Consider the following 21830-nt stretch of genomic DNA (forward strand, 5'->3'; position numbering starts at 1 on the left):
CCGCAGCCTGGCCCACTGGCCTTCTGCCCAGAGCAGTTGGTGCCTTGAGTGCCCTGACTCCTGGGCTTGGGAATAAGTTGAAGGGGTCAGGGAAGGAGCGCTCCCAGAGCCACAGAAGATACCGTTCTCTTCAGATGCCTATATGCTGTACTTTACTTTCTGCCTAAGCACCTTTGTTGAGAAAGCACTGAGTGACTAAAGTGGTCTGCAGACTGACATTTCCCAAAACCTTGTCTGCACTGGGGTGACGGTGGTTTGTCCATCTCACCTGTTTTATCCTGTGGCTTCCAACCAGCTTCCGTTTTTGTCATGACAGGACCTTGTTGCTCGCCTGGATGAACTGGGAGGTGTGTATCTCCAGTTTGAAGAAGGACTGGAAACAACGGCATTGTTTGTAGCTGCCACCTACAAGCTTATGGACCATGTGGGGACGGAGCCATCCATTAAGGAGGTGCCTGCCTACATCACAGTTCTCTGATGTGAAACTCAAAGGCGTCCTTGACATTATCTCCTAAAGATAGCTTTTCAGAGAGGGCTATTTGGTTAGCTTTGGGCTATCTTGGGTTCGTCATGGAAATGAGAAAGAAAAATGTGAAGCCTGTTCTTGAGAAACTGGTTGTCAGTGGGACAGACATGAAAGCAAATTGCTACACTTGTTTTAAATGGAATATGGTTTTGTCATGAGATAGTGGCACAAAGGCCAAGTGCATTATTCTCTGTCCACCTCCCTTTCCTTCCGAGTGCTCCTAACTGCTTGTCTCGTGAATTCTTTCCACGCTGGTGGCCTGTGCACATCCTGTTTCTCTTGAGAAGCACCCTATATGTCAAAACTGCCTGTTCTTTCTCCCTCCGACCCTCGGCAATGGCTCAATCAGAGCTAATCTGTGCTGATTGACATAGTTCACTGAGAGGCATGTGTCTACCAGACATCCACCAAGAGTTAATTCTTTTCTTTCTTTTTTCAAGAGGAGCTTGTTAACCTGAAGTAACCTTTAGTTGAAATGTGTGTGGGAAGTCTTGAGAGTGGGACCCTCTTGATACCCCTTGTTTGTAAGAAGGTGACCAACCCTTGATCTCAAGGACTTCAAATACAAGCTGCTGCTGTTTTAATTTGAGGAGGAAAGATTTGGGTCCCCAATTAGAACTTCCACTTCTTTTGTGTGATAGGAATGCATTGTGAGTTGTGTGCTGAGTTTCAACTAAGCGGTAAATAATTACCTTTCTCGAGTAATTTGGGTTAATTTTGTATTTTCTCTGGAGGCTGTGATCTAATAATTTATTCACGTGTTAGCATTTTTATGTGATCTTCTCCTTCATCCTCAGTTTTTAGAGGTCTAGAGATACCAACTCTTACTAAATTTCCATTATGGGTGAAAGTACAAGAACGTGGGTCTTATGGTACAAATCATTTAGAGATTTTCCTGTACACAGTGCAGTTGATGAATTGGTGATATTCTGCATAAAACAACTTAAACTTTGTTTTGCTTTATTCCCAGGCTTCTACCAACCAGATATTTGGCTGGGATAATTTTGCTGTCACTGCTTTTGATATAACCATTCTGGTGAACAGTCCCCCATTTTAACATGTCAACAGCTTAGTGATGGAAAATGTAATTGGTACAATTAAAGAAAATTATTTCATGTCGACTGTGAATAACACTGTCGGGAACAAGGGGAGCTCTTTTGTTAGATGGTAGATTTTAAAAAACAAAACTGATTGAAATGGAAAATGTTTCCTCTTAAGCAAACAACCTCTAGAATTTTAATAATGCCTTTTAGGTTCTACTTTTTTAAAAAATTGCTTTCAGTCCTCTTCTCTAAGCAGCCCATTAGTTCTTAATGGAGAGTTATTTTAGTTTCTTTCTAATGTACATTTTGGCTGTGCAGTTTGGTCTTGTAAACACCAACTTAATCCCAGCATCCTGTGTGGAGGTGGGCTGGGTAGGAGGGGAGCTAAGCTGGGAGAGTGAGGGGAAACAGGAAAGGACATACTTTATTATGAAAGGACTTCAGAGACAAACAGACCTACATGTGAATTTTGGTCCTTCTCTTTTTCTTTCTGTCTTAACTTGTAAGAGTTAATTAACTTCCTTTAGCCTCAGTTTCCTTATTTGGAAAGGATTGAGAGCAGTCTTTTCAGGCTCTTTGTCATGATCTGAGTTAATACACCGGTAACAGTGCCTGGCACACACAGACATGGAACAAATGGGTACTGCAATAGGTATAATATAGTAACTCTTACACCTCAGTAGTTGTCTAGAAGGTCCTTATGTTTGTACAGCAAGCATTCATAAATGGTTGACAAAGAAATGTATCCCTTTCAGTTTGTACTAGAAGGTGCAAAAAACCAACCAAATTCAAGTTTTATGTTTAAATGCAGACTATTTGCTTCCCCCACCCCTACCAAACTGGTTAGTGGCTGAAAGACCTCTCATGTGAACACTTGGAAACAGAAGAGGAATGACTGAGCCCAGGTGGAGAGGGAGGGGTGGCTGTCCCCCCTGCCTGACTGAGGAAGATCTCAAGCTGTGTTCTCCTTTTCTTGCAGGATCAGGTCATCCAGCTCATGAACGCCATCTTCAGCAAGAAGAACTTTGAGTCACTCTCTGAAGCCTTCAGTGTGGCCTCTGCTGCTGCTGCGCTCTCTGAGAATCGCTACCATGTGCCCGTTGTGGTTGTGCCCGAGGGCTCTCCTTCCTACACTCAGGAACAGGCTGTCCTGCGGGTATGACTTCCATGTCCCCAGAGTGCTGCTCTGATTGCCGTTTCCAGTGATAGGCTTCCAGAAATCTACACAGCCAGTGATAACCCCCACAAGGACAGATCTTTTAAATGAAGAGCAAATGGGGATGAGCACTCTGTAAACTAGTCATAGGATCTTTTTTTTTTCTTTTTTTGGAGTATTTAAAGTAGTACAGCTTTCAGTGAAGTGCTGGAAAACTGCATTTATGGATTCATAAGTCCAGATGTATAGAGAAGTCTTACTTCTAAAATGTATTTTCCTATACCCAGACTTTCTAAATCCATTATTTTAAGATAGCTTTCTTTAACATTGTTAAGATCAATGTCAGGTCTCTTTTTCCTTGGAGCCGACAGTGTATCTTTCCACTTCTGCATAACATAGCACTCCGTCCCCTCAGCAGTAAGCAAGGACGGTTGTGTGTGTTAACTGTCTGAACAGAGCAAAATGCACACACTTACGAGTTTTCCATTCCAGTGAGGCATTTGTTGCTGTTGTTTGGAAACCAGTGAGAAACTAAAATCTGCATAAGAAATTAGCATCTTGTTTGTATCTAAATACACGAGTTCACATAGGACTGTCCACCTGTCCCATCAGTTCTTGTGCTTTGCAGGGCCCTTCAGATACTCTCCAGGAGAAGTGCCCCAGACTCCAGAGTTGCCTCTTGTTCCTCTACTTAAATGTCACGTCCCCTCAGCAAAGACTGGGGTGAGAACTCACCTGGGTAATATAGTTCACCATGAATCAGGGGAGCTAAGAAAGCAAAGTAGAAACAGTACTGGCTTTTGAAGCTAGATAGCCTGTGGTTTGTCCTTAGCTGTGTGGCCTTCAGCTGCCCCATATCCTCTTGTGGCCTCAGTGTCTTCATCTGTAAAGTGAAGATTATACCAGCTGTCTCAGACGATTGGTGGTAGGATAGATACAAGTGCTTACCCTGGTATCTGGCAAATAGTCGACTTTCAACAAATGACTGTTATTAACATTATCCATATTTCTTCAGTTTTCTCATTGCCCATACCGTCATAAAGTGTTTTTCTTGCTAATATTTTTTTTTTAAGTACTATAGTAGAGCAGTAGTGTGGGAAGATCAGGGGATCAGAGAGAAGGAGATGTTAGCTGTGTGATCTGAAGCCAGTCATTGTCTTTCCCTAGACTTTGGTTTCCTTACCTGAAAAATGAGATCATTGGGTAAAATCATCGTTAACGATTTCCCCCACCCCAACATTCTATAATCTGTCATTCCGAACTAATTGTGTTTTCTTGTCTGATTCCCCCAGAGATAGTAGGCCACAGGTCAGAGACGGTTCTTGAAATGAAATGGTTCTCCCCCAGCAGAGCTCGCTCCCTGTGGATAAAGCTTTCACTCCTAGAAGCAAAAATCTGTACTCCCTCAGCTTCTGTGGCTACAGATAATTTTGAAATGTATTTCCAGTTGCAGGTCACCAACGTTCTGTCCCAGCCTTTGACTCAGGCCACTGTTAAACTAGAACATGCGAAATCTGTTGCTTCCAGAGCTACAGTCCTCCAGAAGACATCGTTCACCCCCATTGGGTAAGTCCTGAGCACATCTCTGCAGAGTGCCGACAGACTTGTTTTGGAAAGTTAGCCTGCAGCCAGTATAACCGAGATCATGAAACCAAAGTTGCCTACATTTAGGATTATGCTTTATTAATAACAATGTGTCAGGAACATTTCCCCTGTAGGCTTAATATACTTCCATAGTCTTATCTTCAGTGGCTGTGAGTTATTATTAGGTAATTAAAAAAACATTAAGGGTTAGTTTTTATAGGAAACTTTTAAGTTTTGAATTAGTAAGTTAAAGTAAGATATGCCCTTTTTTAGGAAATTCAAAAAGCACAGGAAAGTAGAAATAATACAGAAAATTACCTACAATTACACTACCCTACACCAACCTCTTTGAACATTTCCACTTTAAAAAATATATATAATTGGTATTCTACTATAGACTTACCTATTTTGCATTTAATTGTGGAAGACTTACCCGAAGAAGGTGGGATTTTTAGGAGCTGGGAGGAGGGGTGGGTAAGGAGAGTTCGGAGACTTGAAAGAGAAGGTCATTTTAGGTGGTTTTGATGTTCGCCCCTAATAATAATGTGATTGAACAGGAGGTGGCCCAAGATGGGTGGGAAGTGGAAAAGTGAAAAACGGTACATTCCTGGAATGCTGTGCTTTGCAGCCTGTTTGTTGTGTCCATTGTGATTTTCCTATGTGAGTTGTTGCTGACCCCACTGTCATTTTTAACAGGGATGTTTTTGAGCTGAACTTCATGAATGTCAAATTTTCCAGTGGGTATTATGACTTTTCTGTCAAAGTTGAAGGTGACAACCGTTACATTGCAAATACTGTAGAGGTAAGTGCTTTCTTGTCGTCCCCATTGCCTTGTTAATATACCCAAGGAAATGACCATACAGGCACATGGCATTAACCATTTACATGTGTTGACCTCACTTATGACCCAGTTAAAATGAATATGTTAAGCGAGAGGTAGGTTTGAACTATGCTGTTTGACAGGCTCAGCCAAGAACTTAATCATAGGCAGCTGGATTTGTCAGTTACTCATTTTGCATTGTAACTTAGCATTACTCTCTTAACATAAAATTTAGGAAGTAGAAAAAATTAAAATCATCCCTAATTCCCCTGAGATATAAATATTCTTAAGATGTTTGCTGCAGTTGGCCTTGATAGATTTAGAAATGGACTTGGTGCTAATTAAGGGGACCAAAAGCATCAAGTGACCTGTAGCAGCATAGCGAGGCTGTCCGGGTGAAGTACAAAAGGAAATCCATAATCCTTCCTAATGAACTGTGTTTCAGATGTTTAGCTGTCTCGAGTTGTGTTGAAGATCCGAGTGGTTTTAAGGGTGGAAAGCTCTGCCTCATTTACTGATGCTTTGTGAGAATGAGTTGTTTCACATTAGTGGTTTTCTCAGCTAATTGAAGTTTGCCACTCAGGCACTGTGGCTTTCATTTTTATCTTTTTGGATAAAAGTTTATTGAAGATGAATTACACATTTTCCTACTCTCTTGAACTATGAGATACGGTTTAACCTTTCTTATTCTGGCTTAGGGTCATCAGCACAAAAGCATGTGACATACACAGCACAGTTCTCTGTGCTTTTGCTTGTATTGTTTTATTCTTACAACAGTCCTAACAGATGTGTGGAGTCCTTTTCCTTTCACTGATGAGGCTCAGAGAGGTAAAGTAATTTGTCCAGAACCTCTAGCCTATCTGTGCTTGGGTGAATCCCCTGCACAGTGCTGGTTTAGTTACGTGCCCTGGTGACTGTTGAGCTAGCTTAGAGGCTGAGACCTGTGTGCAGCTGTAGCTGCCGGCCTGTTCATAACATTACTTTGTCCTGAGAGCTGTCATTTCTTCAGGTTTCTGCCACTGTCTTTGTTGCATCTACGTGGCCACACTGTCCCCCATTCTATTGGGTCAGGGGAACTTGTGGTGTTACGGTGCCTTTTCAATAGTAATATATATGCTATTTGTGACAGCTGTTTTCTTCACTATTCAAATGTCATTTTCCACTGACTTTTCTTTGTTAATTAAACTTATTCATTTTGAAATCATTTCAGTCTTAAATTGCAAAAATGGTATGCAGAATTCCTGTATACCCCTTATCCAGCTGCCCCAAATGTATACCTCATATAACTAATATAATTTTAATATGTGAAAATTAACGCTGATACAATACTATTAACTGATCTCTATAGACTTAATTCAGATTCCACTAGGTATCTTCCTAATGTCCCTTTTCTGGTCCCAGATTCAACCTGGGATCACATATTCCTTCAGTTGCCATGACCCTTTACCCTCCTCCAATTAGGGTATTTTGTCTTTTGTGACCTTGACATTGCTGAAAAGTACTGGCCAGTTAGTTTGTACAGTGTTCCTTACTTTGAGTTTGTCTGCTGTTTCCTCATAATTAAATTCAGGTCATGCAAAAATACTCTAAAAGCAATGTTCCTTCTCAGTGTGTACTGTTAGGAAGTATATGCTGTTGGTATGTCTTATTGCTGGTGATGTTAACCTTCATCTTCTGGTTAAGGTGGTGTCTGCTAGGTTTCTCTATTGTAAAGTTGCTATTTTTCTGCTTTGTAATTAAGTGTCTGCTGAAGTGATATTTTGAGACTGTAGATACCCTGACGATTTTGCCTGCCAGAGTTATTAATGTGGTGGTTGCCAAAAGGTGATTTTTCTCTTTCATTCCGTCTACATTTATTAGTTGGAATTTCACTGTAAGAAAACGCTGTCCACCTTTCCCTGTATTTAGTTATTCATGGATTCTTACTTTGCTCTATATTTTATAATCCGTTACTGTCATCATTTATTTTTTAGCTCACTGTATCCCAAATTCGGCCTTCGGAGAGCTCCTCCGGTTGGCCTGGTGTCACTTTTCTTTAATGAAAGGACACAAAGCTAGAAAGTTTGACCTTTTTAAAAGTGGGCCATTACTTAACATAGATTCAACATTTAGATTAAAAGTTTGGCAGAAAGGAGGATGTTTTCTGGAACTCTAATCTTTCTGCCTTTTCTCTACCTCATGTCTGACCTTTTTAGGCAGGAGACATCTGATCCTAGTCCATTCACTAACATGGATTTGGATAGAAATTATTGTAGTGTGTGCCTCGAACCTTTAAAATTCAGATTCTTTCACTTTTAATTTGCTTCTGTAAGGGGCCTTATTTTTGTTATTTGTAGCTGAACTCATTGAAAGGCAGACTTTTTTTTTTTTGCTTGAAACCTCTTCCTTCTACCTGTACAATCTTGATACCGACATACCCAATTTAAGTGCCATACCCATTCATCACAGCCGTTCTTAATCTCTCTCTTCCTTTCCACTCTGACTTCAGTCAGTCACCGAGTCCTGCTGAGTCTGCCTTTAAGTGGCTTTTCCGTGATTGCTTCGTTCTTTAGTCCCACTTCGGTAGATCCCAAATAAATAGTTTCAGTGGGTAGTTTTCAGCAAGTTTCATTGTCTTCCGTCTCTGCCCCCTTCCATAAGCGCCATTAACACCACTAGGATGATAAAAATCACAGTGTTCCTGTGGTTAAACATTTCTTTGGTTCCCTATTGCATATGAGTAAGGTCTAGACTTCTCGGTGTGCCTTTTGAAGGCCCTCCACGCAAGGCACATGGGCATCCTTCATTGTGGTTACATCCTCATCCACTCAGCTCTAGCTGCTCTCGACTGCATACTGGTCCTCATCTATACGCTACGTGCACATGCATTTGGGCATCTGTTCTTTCCTCCATGGGGGATGTTCTTCCCCTCCCTTGCTGAAGTACTCGTCCTGTAAGATCTGATTCAAATCTTGCTCCTTCATTGCTCCCTTAGAATTTTATTTTTATTTTTTCAGTTTAGACTAATAAAAATACAGAGAAGAATCGAGAATAGTATCATTGTTATGTACCTACCAGCTATTTGTCTCCCTCAAACCCAAACATTTTGCTGTATTTTCTCCTTTGTTTTATTTATTTATTTCATTTTTGGCTGTGCTGGGTCTTCTTTGCTGCTCGTAGGCTTTCTCTAGTTGCGGAGAGTGGGGGACTGTCGAGTTGTGGTAGGCAGGCTTCTCGTTGCAGTGGCTTCTCTTGCTGTGGAGCATGGGCTCTAGGGCACATGGGTTTCAGTAGTTGCAGCATGCAGGCTCAATAGTTGTAGCTCCTGGGCTCTAGAGCACAGGCTCGGTAACTGTGGCGCACAGCGGAGTTGCTCCCCGGCATGTGGGATCTTCCTGGAGCAGGGATCGAACCCGTGTTTCCTGCATTGGCAAGTGGATTCTTTACCACTGGACCACCAGGGAAACCCCTCTCCTTCATTTTGTTTTATTTTGGTAAGAAATAAAACCCTATAGATTGAACTTAAGCTCTCTGTATGTTCTTTTTCTCTCCCCTCTCCCCACATTTGAAGTGTATATTCCAATGCCAGTTTTTACATTTCTGCTGCATATGTATATTTCAGCAGTATAGTGCATTGATTTGCATCTTCCCCAGATTTATATGCTTCATTATATGCATCCTTTTGCAATTTGCCTGTTTTCACTCAATTTTATGACAGCCATATTTATGCATGTCAAACTTAGAGCTGTATGCACAAATATAAATAATTGTCATGAAATTGTCTTCCTTTGATGAGTACATTAGATTTATTAATTCATTTTCTGTTACTGGACACTTAGACTTTGACTGGTGCAGACAGTGCTGCTGTGAACATGTTAGTACATTTTTTCATGCACGTTTTATTTATCTGGAGTGAAGTTGTGGGATCATAGGGTATGCCCACCTTCCAGCTCTCTTATGTTTTGCCAAGGTGCTGTTTTCTTCATATTCTCATCAGTATCTAGTATGATGAGTTTTGATAATCTGTTAAATATGAAATGGTATCTTGTTGCTTTAATGTTTGTCTTTGGTTACTAGTGAGATCGAGCATATTGTCTTGTGTTTATTGACCATTTAGGTTTCTTCTCTGAATTGCCATGTCCCCCTTGTCTTTTTCTTTTTGTTTGTTAATCTTTTAGTTATTGATTTTAGGCGCTGCATATATTCTGAAGCAGTATGTATTAGTAAATCCTTAGTCATAGCGGCAGATATGATTCCTTAGTGTTCCTTTATGGCATCTTTTGATGCCCAGAAATTAATTTCAATGAAGCCTAATTTAAAAGTCTTTTTTTTTCCCCTAGATTGTTTGTGGTTTTTTGTGTCTTCTTTAAAAAATTCTACATTGCTCCAAGATCCAAAAAGTATTCTCTAGTATTTTCTTCCAAGAGTTTTTAAGTTATTTTCCCCTTATATTTAGGGCTGCAGTCTACTTGGCTTATTTTTGTTGCTATAATATTTTATACTGTGTCCATAATTGTTTTTACTGCATTGTATTACCATTGTTTGCTTGTAAGTATTGCTTTTTCATTGAGCTGGGTGCTCCCTATGGGCAGAGACCAACTCTTGTTTTTTCAGTGCTTAGCTTCCATCTCAGCCCACTTAAGAGAAGAAAAGGATGGAGTGGTCTGAAGATTAAAGATGTTTTCCCGCATTCCAAGGCCCTTAGAACTGTGGTAATTCATCTTTTAGTGGGGGGTGAGCCTTTTATTCTGTACAAAGCAGCTTTCTTTTTTCTTTCAAACAAGTTTTATTGAGGATATACCAGAAAATTACCTTTTAGAAGTAGATAATTCAGCATCGTTAGTATATCTAGAGTTGTGTGGCCATCACTACCATCTAGTTCCACAGCATTTTTATCACCCCAAAAGCAACCCTGTGTCTATTTGTAGACACTCCGTGTTGTATAAGAATATATCCTCCTCTCTGTCCTGGCAGTTACTCATCTACTTTGTATCTCTATGGTTTGCCTCTCTGGGACATTACATATAACTAGAATAATACGATATCTTGCTTTTTGTGTTTTTAACTTAGCATAATATTTTTAAGGGTCATTCATGTTGTAGCATGTATCAGTACTTTATTCCTTTTTATGGCTAAATAATCGAATAGTCCCTTGTGTGGATATACTGCATTTTTTAATCCGTTCATCAGTTGATGGACATGTGGGGCTATTTCCACATTTTGGATATTGTAAATGATGCTGCTGTTAATGTTCGTGTACAGGTTTTTGTTTGAACACCTGTTTTCAATTCTGCTAGGTTTATGCCTAGGAATGGAAGTACTGAGTCATGTGATAACTGTATGTTTAACTTCTTGAGGAACTGACACTGTTTCTCAAAGAAGCTGTACCACTTTACATTCCCACCAACAGTGTATAAGCATTCCAAGTTCTGTGCATCCTCACCAACTCTTGTTATTTATTTTCTGTCTTTGTCATTTTGACCCTCCTGGGTGGGTGTGAATTGGTATCTTGTGATTTGATTTGCATTTTTCTGTTCTCTAATAATGTTGAACATCTTTTTATGTGGTAATTGGTTATTTGTATATCTTTTTTGGAGAAATGTCTATTCAGATCTTTTCCCCATTAAAAATTCGTCTTTTTATTTCTTCCTTCCTAATCTGTAGAGCTCTTATTCCTTTTCTTAAGCCACTGTCTTTACATTCCTGAGTTATGAGTTCTGTGTCTATTTTTAATACAAGTTCCTTGTCAGACATATGATTCGCAGGCATCTTCTCACCATCTGTAGGTTGTCTTTCCCCTTTCTTAATGTTGTCTTCTGATGCACAAAAGGTTTCAATTTCAATAGTCCCGATATTTTTAATTGTTTCTTTCACTGAAAGAAACACTGACTTAAGTGCCATGTCTAATCAACTGTTGCCTTATCCAAGATCATGAAGATTTACTCCTATGTTTTCTTATAAGAATTTTATCATTTTAGCTTTTACATTTAAGTTTCTGATCCATTTTGAATTAATGTTTCTATGTGGTGTGAGGTAGGGATCCAGCATCCTCCTTATACATGTAGATGGGCAGTTGTTCTAGCACCGTTTCTTGAAAAGACTGTTCTTTCTCTTTTGATTTGTCTTGGCACCCTTGTCAAAAACCAATTGACTGTAAATATAAAGTTAATTTCTAGACTTGTGGTTCTATTCCATTAATCTATACTTTTATCTTTATACCAGTACTATGCTGTCTTGATGGTTGGAACAGCTTGACTTTTTGTAACATCTTAATTTGGTGTTTGTGCAAGTATTTCTGTGGCTGGTGGAAAAATTAAATAAGTACAGAATAGCAGAAATGCCTTATAGCTCTGTTACTCGTGCAGTGATAATAAGCTCCCATTAAGGCCACTGCTGTCCTTTTTCTTCTCGGTGATGGAGTAAGTGTTACAAATCTTCTCTCTTCCTCTTCATTTTATTAAGCTTTATCTGTGTGTGTGTGTGTGTGTGTGTGTGTGCACGTGTGCACGTGCATGCTCTGACCTCTGTCACGCATGCAACTTTACTTTGTAATTTCAGTAGTAGTCACACTTAGAACCTCAGAGCAGGTCAGCAGGTCCTGTTTACTCTTCTGAGAGATGCTTGACATTGGTCAGAGTGCATTAACAGTGGTTTGGTGTGGAAGGCCTGTAATAGCACTCATTGACATTGGACTTGCTGTCAGGGGAAGCATGGGTTTTAGAAGCTGTCATTAGCATTAATTGCCCCTAATGCACCATTATTTTTGACAGTAATGAGCTAAACAGGGAGGCTATTACTCTCAGCAGAAAGACTGCATTTCCTGGCCTTAAAACTTTTTGAGGTGTATGTGGTGTGCAGCACAGGCAAAGGAAGGACTGGTTAATTCACTGTAAAGCAGGCTTAGTGGCATTTAAAGTAGCTAAACAAGTCCCTTTCCTATTATAAAAAAAATGAATCCTGCAGTGTTAGTTTGAAGGAAGAAGGAGCAGCTAATCGACAGGGATCCTGCTCTGAACCCTTTACAACAGGGCTTTGAAACAAGTTATGGTGATTTTTATTTCTCAGTTTGCTCTAAGAGAGTAGCATAAAAAAGCTTTTCTTTTAAATGTTTCCAGAGACCCATTTGCAGTAAGATTTTAGGAGCAGAAGGACTTGTTTTAAATTGTTCCCTATTTAAGAGCAGCCCTATGGTTTCTGTGCAACACAGGAAGCTGTAACTTGGGGGGCCTTTTAAAATTAGGGCTGAGAGCAAACCCAAAAGGACTGGAGTTCCCTGCAGTTTGCCCTTTCATTATTCCCTGTCTGTGTTGTGAATGCTTTTAAGTCTTCCGAACGAACACACAGTTGAATCTTGATTAGCAGGCCTTAGTGACCATGTTATTATTGAAAGCTTATAGTCAGGATTCTGAGTAAAAACCCACAAGTTGATGGCTTCCTTATCACTATAATTAGGATACATTGAGGAACCTTATACAAATCTTTAACCATCTGTTTGTATTTATCCATCTGTTGAAAGGGAGAGTGCTTGTTTTTTAAAATTATATTTATTGGGTGGTACTTTTTAATACAAAACTGTTTACAAAGAAGAAAGTATTTGTCACACAGTGTCATTGCTCAGGTAAGCCCTATTTTTTTTAAAAAAAAATAGTGGAATATGCATGTAGTTTAAAAATTCAAAGTGTAAGAAAGTATGTAATGAAATATGAAAGCCTTTTCTCATCCCTTCGATCCAGTCGCTCTTCTTTAGTAACAGTTAACTGTATTGACTCTGAAAAAGAAGAATGCCCATATCATTGAATGCATGCACATTTTTTCTTATTTACACAAAAGCAATCATTCTATAAACAGTTATATTCTTTGCTTTTGTTACAAAGTAGAGGTTCCCAGCTTACCCCTTGAGGTCTGTTCAGCTTCATGGCCTCCCACTACTCCCCACCCCCATGCTTCCCTGCCATAATTCACCCAGTGGCCAGAACTCAGTGACAGGTGATGTTAAATATAATTCTGCCAGTTGGTGACTGTGTATTCAAAAGTAGGAGATATATCTCCTATCTGTCCATAAATACCTACCGTGTTCTTTTTAATTGCTCCAGAGTAATTCAAAGTGTATGTGAATATCCCATTCTTTATTTAACTAGTCTCCTGTTTCTGGACATTTAGGTGGGATGATGATTTTAAAAGCGCATTTGCAGGTTAAATGAGTCTGTAAGAGAGTGAGAAGTGAAGAGGGAATTATCTAGTTGATGAAGATTGCAAAGTAATTACCTATGAAAAACAGATTATAGCATGGAGTGGTTGCTCAGGCCCTGCCTCTCCCTAAACTGGAGGCCTGCCTAAGCCCTCCTGCTACCCGTTTCCCTCCCCACCCAAGGCTGCCGACTTGGGTCACTGATCCTGCTGTGCTTCTGTAGCGCTTTGTCCCTCCCTCCGCCAAAGCAGCAGCCTGCTCTGTTGCCATTTAGCTCTGCCTGTATGCTTCCCTCTAGGACAGGAAGTGCATCTCGCTGTCTCTGTCCGTCCCTGCACCTGGGCGCTCCAGATGCTCTTGGGGGTTGTGGGGAAGTGATCTCAGTGGGGTGTATTGCTAACCAAAGCTCGTTGACTACTTCGCCTGAGCCTTCCACTCCAGGTTTTCTCCAAATGGAAGTCCTGACAGTGCCTCTCTGGATTGAGCTTTGTAATAGCAAAGTTGGCTCTGGTTCCGAGCCCTGTATGAGTTGTGAAGCTGTTTGCTCAGCAGAGCACCCAAGGGCCAAAGTAGAGGATTCTAGCTCTCTTCTTGGTGGTTTATTCAACTTGAAGACCAGCGGTTCCCCTCCCCCTACCATAATTCACCCTGTTGCCTAGATTCAGTGACAAACTACGATGCTAAATATAGTTTTGCCAATAGGTGGCTTTGCATTCAAAAGTAGGAGATAATGATATCCTTATGGCCTTTGGTAATAAATCTTTTATTAGGGCTTTCTTTTTTTTCTTTCTGAGCAAAACAGAACACCCCCCATTCAATCTGATAATTGAGGTTATTGTCACAAAATAGTTATTATGGAGGCAGGAGAGAGGCTGTTAAAAAGAATTACTTGATAGCTATCTTTATCCCTTTTTAATTTTTCTTCTTTCCCCTTGATTTGAGGCTGTCACACCTTCATAGAGTGTTTGAGAAAAATGCTGAAGCTTTGCTTCAGTTATTTGCCCAGAGTTCTCTGTCTGTTCCTTCATCCTGACTTAGGCTGTAAACCAGTGGATTTGGCAAGGATTACCTTGAGCATTACATTCAAGGTTTTCAAATATTTGAAAGTCTCATAGATATGTTTACAGATTAGAAGTGCTTTGGGATTACATAATTTGCACATTCTAACTTTGATTTTAAATAAAAATTTTAAATAAAAAAGTTCCCCTGAGTAGACTTTTAGCGTGTTTTCTCTTTTGGAAATTTATATTTATTTGAATCTAATTTTTTTAAAAATTTCTTGTTTAATAGCATTGGCTAGCTCCTCTTTGTGAAAATGTTTATAAGGAGTGTATAGAATTTAAACACTGAAAGAGTCAAGAGGAATTGGTTATGCTTGTAATAAATTCCAAATCTCAGTGGCTTAGAATTGAGTATTTGTTAATTTAAATTATTTGAAGGTTACTACTTAAGGACTTTTTACCCCCTTATTTTTTTTAAAGTATCTGTGCAAAGATCTACTTTGTTTCTTTTCATTTCTTTTTTAATATATACCATTCATCCAAAGCTAAAGAACAGAAGATGGGATAAGAATCAAGGAGATACTTTTAGGCCTTTGGATTGAAGAGATGGAAATAACTACCTAGCTGGGTCAGTTTTACTAAAATTATTAGAGATTCTTGTCCTAGGATTTTTTTCATGCCTTGACCTACCAGTAAGAGAAAACGTTGGATATGTATGTTGATTACTGGCATATTCACCAGTTGACTTGGTGATTTTCTTCCATGTTTCACCTTAGCTCAGAGTCAAGATTTCCACTGAAGTTGGCATCACAAATGTCGATCTCTCCACTGTGGATAAGGATCAGAGCATCGCCCCCAAAACAACGCGGTAGGTGGGATGCCTCCTGGGCCCAGGGAGAACCCAGGCTTGAGCTGGGAGGACCATGCCAAGGCCTTGAGGCCCTCCAGCCATCGTTTCCGTGTCAGCAGTGACCCAGCTTGTACTCCAGATTAAAGAGGCTGTTATTCTTCTGGGACTGCACCAGGGGTGCTGCTTGGCATCCAGACAAACTTGGGGTTTGTCTATATGGCAATCAGTCCCTGAACAAACTGTTGTATTGTATGTATATTGTATACATTATACAAACTATTAACAGTCCACAATTTGGGAAGGAGCTCGCCTCAGAATGTAAGTCTGCATTAAAGACTTATTCCCAACCACACTGTTTAGTTCAGATGATAATTAAAAAAAAAAAAAAAACTTTACTGATGGAGGAAGCAGTGTATTAATTTATTTTCTGGTGTTATCTGTTTCTCCGCCCAATCTTGAACTTGCTTTTAGGGTCCTCATGGCCACACTCCGTGGCCCACAGTGGGTCTGAAATCAGTTGTATGTCTCATAGGTTCTTAGAGATGAGATGGCAGGTACCCAGTACTAGGTCTGGGATTCCTTTCCTCCAGTCCATGGAGATCACTGATCAGTCACAGCATTGGTGATTGTGTAACTCAGCATCTTTTTTAGCACACACTTCTAGGTCACCATTAGTAATTGATCAGAGTTGGTTCGGAACATTGTATGAAGCCCACGTCTTAGTTCTCTTCCAGATCCTTGGTAGAAGGCCCATCTAGACCTCTGGGTAGAGTTCATACCCCAAGTTTACTCAACTGGGGTGGCTGTAGATACCACAAAAAGGAGGGGGACCCTCAAGGTCATTTTGAAAATGGGATGTTAGCCAGAGACTAGAAGCCAGGCATTCACTCCTTTTAAGTCATGTGAAAGGGCTAGGCTTTCTGTCTCTGGCTTGGATATTTTTATAGTGACATTAGAAATGAGAGCACTGTTGAGAACCCACTGAAATGATGTCTGTAAGAGTGCTTTCCAGAGTTTATTGCTCTATATAGATGAAGAGTTGGGATTACTCATAAGTAAATAAGCAGGAAATATGGCCAGTTGTGAGCTCTATAACCATTTGGATTGTTTTTTTATCCTCCGGCCATCCTAACCTAAAATCCCAGGGGATAGCTGAGAAAAAAGTTTTCTCATCACTCCTGCCTTTGGAGCAAATGACTTTTTAAAGCTCAATTTCAGGCAGAAAAATAAATTGAAACAGTGTGAAAGAAAAAAAAAAGATGCAGCATTAAAGAAAGAAAAAGCTGTCAATAGCCTTCATTCTTTTGCATCTCCCACCTCCTGGTCTCCCAACCATGCTCACATATGCTGCTAATGTCCATCCTGTTAATTTTTTTTTTTTTAATCTTTGTAGTTCTGCTAGCCCAGCTTTCCAGTTCACCCGGGAGCCTCCAGCAGGGCGTGTGAGTCTCTCTGGTGCCTGGCTTGGTTGAATCCTTAGATCCTTGAAGTGAAAGCCTGGAGACTCACACATAGCATTTTCCCCAGACCCTGATAGAAGTTGATTCTGTGCTTTTCTCCATCTTAGCTTTATCAGTCCTGTTTGCCCTCAGGCTGTAAACAGTTCTCTACAGAAGTGTTACAACTGAGAGAGAGAGTTGGGAGAGAGAGGATTAGGCAGTGAAGACGTTGGTCTCCTCTGTGTTCTCAGAGATCTGCAGATCCTCTCTGAAGACTTACCATATAAATGTCTCTTTCAGGGTGACCTACCCAGCCAAAGCCAAGGGCACGTTCATCGCGGACAGCCACCAGAACTTTGCCTTATTCTTCCAGCTGGTAGATGTGAACACTGGCGCTGAACTCACCCCTCACCAGGTCAGGAAAAAGCCCAGGCAGTTCTCTTAGCCTGAAACCTTGCTGTACACGATAGTTGTGTGGACGTGGTCTTTAACGCCAAGTCAAGAAAATTCTGGATCCCTGCTTTCAGGTCTTCACTCTGAACCCTCACAGTCCATCAGGTTCTCCCCTGTGACACACTGCCCCTTTCATACTGGGTGTAACCCTGAACCTTCTTTTAGAGAGATTAGCTGGGGTAGGAAAGATATATTTAAGGCAGATTAGCATTTAATTGAAGCTTTTTTCTTTCTGACTGTAATAAAAACATATATTGAAATAATTTTGAAAAAGGAAAACTTAGGCAGTGTACCCAAAGTATGTTTTGCTCTGGCTAAAGCAGATTTTCTATTTTGTAAGAATCTGAAAACTAGCACTTTTGTTTTTTTTTTTTTTGGAGTGCCCCTAGTTGGAAGTTCAGAGTCTTAACCACTAGACCAACAGGGAAGTCCAAAAACAGCACTTTTTAACTTGTGCCTACTAAATATGATGAAAGCAATAGGCTTCATTTTTGTCTTCCATATGTAAAATAATGATTATTACTGAAAAGATTCTCAAACCATATCTTTTTCCTGGAGAATCTGATATGGCTTTTGTCCTCTCAGACTCCCTCCTTTTCTGCCTCTGTCTTCCCACTTGATTGAGAATAATTGTTGTGCGCATTGCCTCATCCATGGTTGTATTGTAAAGGGAAATCCCAGAAATACTTTGAGTGTGGAAAAATAGGAAAGAACCTGGACCCTAGTGGCCTTGACTTAGGTACTTTGCAGTAGTCCTTGAGTTGGAGCTAGCAGACTTAAATCCATGCAGAGAGGCAGCGTCAGAACAGACCGTGGAGGTGAGTGGATTACTTGGAAACCTTTTTGCTTTCTGTTTCTTGTTGCTGCAGCTGCTGCACTCGTGCCCAGGCCCAGAGTGGTTGCCCCTGGCACCACCATCCCTGCCCTTCTCGGCTTCTCTCCCCTCCACCCCCAGTCTCCAGAGAGCTGAGTCAGCCCCACTTAGCCATGACTATCGCTTCAGCTCCATAGCATCTCCCAGATCCTTCTCAAAATGACACTTGCCAATGAAAGCCCAAGAGAAGGAATATGAAGAGAAGTCATTATTATACAAAACAAATCTGGTGGGATTAGGATTAGTGCAGGAAGAGCTAGTGAGGGAAGTAAAACTTTAACTGAAGACTTGTCTCATCCAAGATCCTAGAAAGCCTGGCTTACAGACCTCCTAGGTAGAGATGGCATTTTGCGGGTGAGCCTGGCTGCTTGCCTGTACTTGGCTGTGACAGGAGGAAGATCATGCATCCAGGCTCCTAAATCCCATTCTTGGCCACAATTGCAGGAGCCAGGAGGCTTCACAACTCTGGGTCTCTTTCCCTAAATACTTTGATGGTTGTTGTCTGGTGCCCAGGTGTAGAGTAATGAATGAGATTTAGATTTTTTTCCTGTGGATCCAGCACTGCCTCTGTGACCACGGCAACTCATTTAATCCTCCGTGCCTTATGATCTGTAAAATGGAACCAATCTACCAGCTTTGTTGAATTCTTTATTTGGAAACTTCTGAAAGCAAAGCTGAATGTATTAAGTTTTGCTGCATCTTACGTGCTGAAACCTTAGTTTCTTATGCCATTGGGGGGATAACGTGGTTAGACTTGTATCATCATATTGATAAATGTTTGTTGACTAGTTAGTTTATAGCAGGTCCTATGCTAAGTGCATTGCGTACTTTATTGTGAGTCTTCATACAGATACAACACGTGTAGAAGTTAAATCTGTCTTAAAGATGAGGAAATCAAGGCTCAAGGAGGTTAAATAACTTGCTCAGCTTTTAAGTAGTGAAATCAGATCTGACTGTCTTCAAGCCTGGGTTCTCTCTGACACTGGGCTGCCCTGCACAATGAGAACTCTGCCTTGCTATCCATCCCCATGCCTCCTCTCCTAAATCTTTAGCTGGAGGCATTAGGAAATTGAAAATGGGCTTCTTACAGTTTCATCTCATTTCCCTTCTTTTCACCCTCTAGTGAAGAAGTTAATTGGGCAGCAAAAGGCTGGCAGGAAGAGGAAATTACAGCCTCAGCAAAGGGCTTAAATCATTCACAAACTGGGCATTCAGCCTACGAGTCGTTGAGATTTGGCTGGACCCCTAAGTTAAATTTCTTGTACTCGCAAAAAGTACTCTCTGGTCTCAGAGCTATAAGCAGGGTGGGATGGCCATTCCTCCTGCTTTCTCAGACAGGCCTGGCTGACCCCAGAGCTCCCACTGGGGCAGAAGAGCTGACAGCCTGCTGCCTCAGGGATCTGGGCCCGGAGGGAGTTTTGAAATCATCAGATGAAAAATTGCATAATTATTCCATCCAGACATTTGTCCGACTCCACAACCAGAAGACTGGTCAGGAAGTGGTATTTGTTGCAGAGCCGGACAGCAAGAATGTGTACAAGTTTGAACTGGACACCTCTGAGAGAAAGCTCGAATTTGACTCCGCATCTGGCACCTACACTCTCTACTTGATCATTGGAGATGCAACTTTGAAGAACCCAATCCTGTGGAATGTGGTATGTGCCTCCTTGTATCTTCACCCAGACAAGAGTGGCTATGCCACAGTCAGACAAAGATGGCCCCTCTCCAGGGTGTGGGCTTTGTACCCAGGCCTCTCCCATGCCACCCAGAGGGCCATAAATAAGTACACATCACGCTGGTCCCATTGGTAGTCTTAGGGGCATTCACATGGCCTGGCTGGCATATCATAGGGGTTTCATAAGTAGTGATTGAGTGAATGAGTGAAGTATATAGATTTGCCCTAATGGGTTCTAGCAGATTTCTTTAAAAGTGGTACTTGAAAAAGGTTTTCATATTACAGGCAAAACACTGCAGGGGATACACAGATATAAGAGATAAAGGCTCTAGCTTTTGAGGTACAGTGTGCCCTTGCAGGGTAGGCTGGAGAGGGGCCTGAGATTTGGAATCCAGTTCCAATTCATTATGGTATGGACTAATGAATTGCAGGGTATTCTAATAACCATCTAGGATAACCAGGATAAACTAATACCCTTCATCTGCATGGTGTGTTCATAGTTTGCATAGTGCATTTCACTTACGTAACTCACTTTGGGCTGGTGGGATGAGAGGAGGCTTCTTAAATGACATGACATTTGAGCCAAGGGTTGGAGAGTTGCAGGGGTTTTCCAGGATTGTATCCGAGGGGCTGTCGGATGATCACTGAGGGACAGCCTCCAGGAAAGTTTGAGGTGCTTTCAGTGAGATATGAGTGGGTCCGCTTTGCTGGAGCACCTGAATCTGGTCACGGGCAGGAGGCGGTGAGGTGGGGAAGGTAGCAGAGGCCAGATTCCAGGCCTTGAATGATGGGTGGCTCCCTGTACAAGACAAAGGGGCAGCTGCATTTTCTTATGTTGTATTCAAAGCTCCTTTTCTTCTCGGATTTTGGGCTGCTTTTTGTATGAGAGCACTTTTTCATTTCTTTTTCTTTTTTTCCTTTGTCTGAGACTAAATTATACTTCCCCAGGAGCAGTTTCTGATTGCTGCTGTAACAGCCTGAGTACCAACTGGGATTTTTGTATTAAGCAGCTCTGTGGGGCTCACCAGACCAGTAGAAAATTGGAACTCTTGCTCTAAAAAGAATTTTCAACAAATACTTGTTTTGTTCTTGAAATTTTTACTGCCTCAATTTGTTGGCTAATGACTCAGAAGTGATTGGACTGCTTGGAGCTCCTTTCAGTCACAGTCCTGGATGGGAGTTGGGGGATACTGTCCTGCTGATGAGTTTCACCCCTTTCTCTGCCCCTGGGCCTTTCATTGCTGCTTTTATTGTTTTAGGCTGATGTGGTCATCAGGTTCCCTGAAGATGATGTTCCGTCAACTGTCCTGTCCAAGAACATTTTCACCCCCAAACAAGAAATTCAGGTACATCCTAAAGGGCTTCTTCGCTAAACACAGAGGGGAAATGGACACATGAGAGGGCTGCAGAGCCCCAGGCGCTGGCTGTGGTGCCCTTTTTAACCTGTTTATATGATACGTTGTAACTTGGTCTTTGCCACCCTGTGGATCAGGCAGGGCAAATATCAGCCCCATCCTGGAGCTTAAAAAAACAGGCTCAGATTGCCTGCCAGCCACTTCCCAGAAAGCAGATAACTAGAGACAAAATCAGAAACCGAGTCTGTTTTTCCTAAACATGCAGGAGGTTCAGTCCTCAGATCACTGCTTGATACCACAGCACAGATGGGTCTGGCTTTGCTCCTCTGTGTTCCTGCATAGACCAGGGCCAGTGGAGCCCACAGGTGGGCAACTCAACTGGAGCATAGGGCTTTCACCCCCTAGGCCAGCTTCCTCTCTCCTAGGATTCACCTTCCTTGCACACAAATATTAGAAATCCCTGCCCAGCCCGTGGGACTGTTGTGAGGCTCAAAATAGTTCCCAGATAAGGAAAGAATAGCTTTGAAAAGTTTCTCAAGCAGTGTACAAAAGGAACACAATGATTGTTAAACAGTTGGAGTCCTGGTTAAGGAAACTGAGTGGATCCACTCAGTGGACTGTTTAGGAGTCCTCAGAAATGATTATACTGCAGTAACAGGGAAACTCACATCTGAAATAATGTTGAAGTGTTCCAAGCAGATTATTGACTCTTACTCCACTGTTAGAAAAAGGCCAAGGGCCCAAAAGGTAGAGAAGTAAGATTCTTTCTAAAATTCTTCCTGATGTTGCTATAGCATCATTTAAGAATGTAGAATGCAGTGAAATACTGGAAGGTATAACCATGATGACAAAGGGTGCTGACTGATTTTGTAGGGGAGGGTAGGCAG

General features: G+C 41.3%; 1 protein-coding gene across 4 annotated transcripts in view; it reads left to right on the plus strand.

Annotated features, from left to right (window-relative positions):
• RPN2 (ribophorin II) overlaps positions 1-21830 on the plus strand; it is a 50130-nt gene that overhangs the window by 19516 nt on the left and 8784 nt on the right. For all 4 annotated transcript variants that reach the window (XM_042230364.1, XM_042230365.1, XM_027977177.2 and 1 more), the window contains exons 6-13: positions 317-451; positions 2549-2725; positions 4173-4291; positions 5006-5111; positions 15074-15165; positions 16887-17001; positions 19374-19568; positions 20848-20934. In XM_042230364.1, coding sequence (XP_042086298.1) covers positions 317-451; positions 2549-2725; positions 4173-4291; positions 5006-5111; positions 15074-15165; positions 16887-17001; positions 19374-19568; positions 20848-20934 — 1026 coding nt within the window. The remainder of the gene's footprint in view (positions 1-316; positions 452-2548; positions 2726-4172; positions 4292-5005; positions 5112-15073; positions 15166-16886; positions 17002-19373; positions 19569-20847; positions 20935-21830) is intronic.

The sequence above is a fragment of the Ovis aries genome, chromosome 13 (genome assembly GCF_016772045.2).
Source record: "Ovis aries strain OAR_USU_Benz2616 breed Rambouillet chromosome 13, ARS-UI_Ramb_v3.0, whole genome shotgun sequence".
Taxonomy (NCBI): Eukaryota; Metazoa; Chordata; class Mammalia; order Artiodactyla; family Bovidae; genus Ovis; species Ovis aries.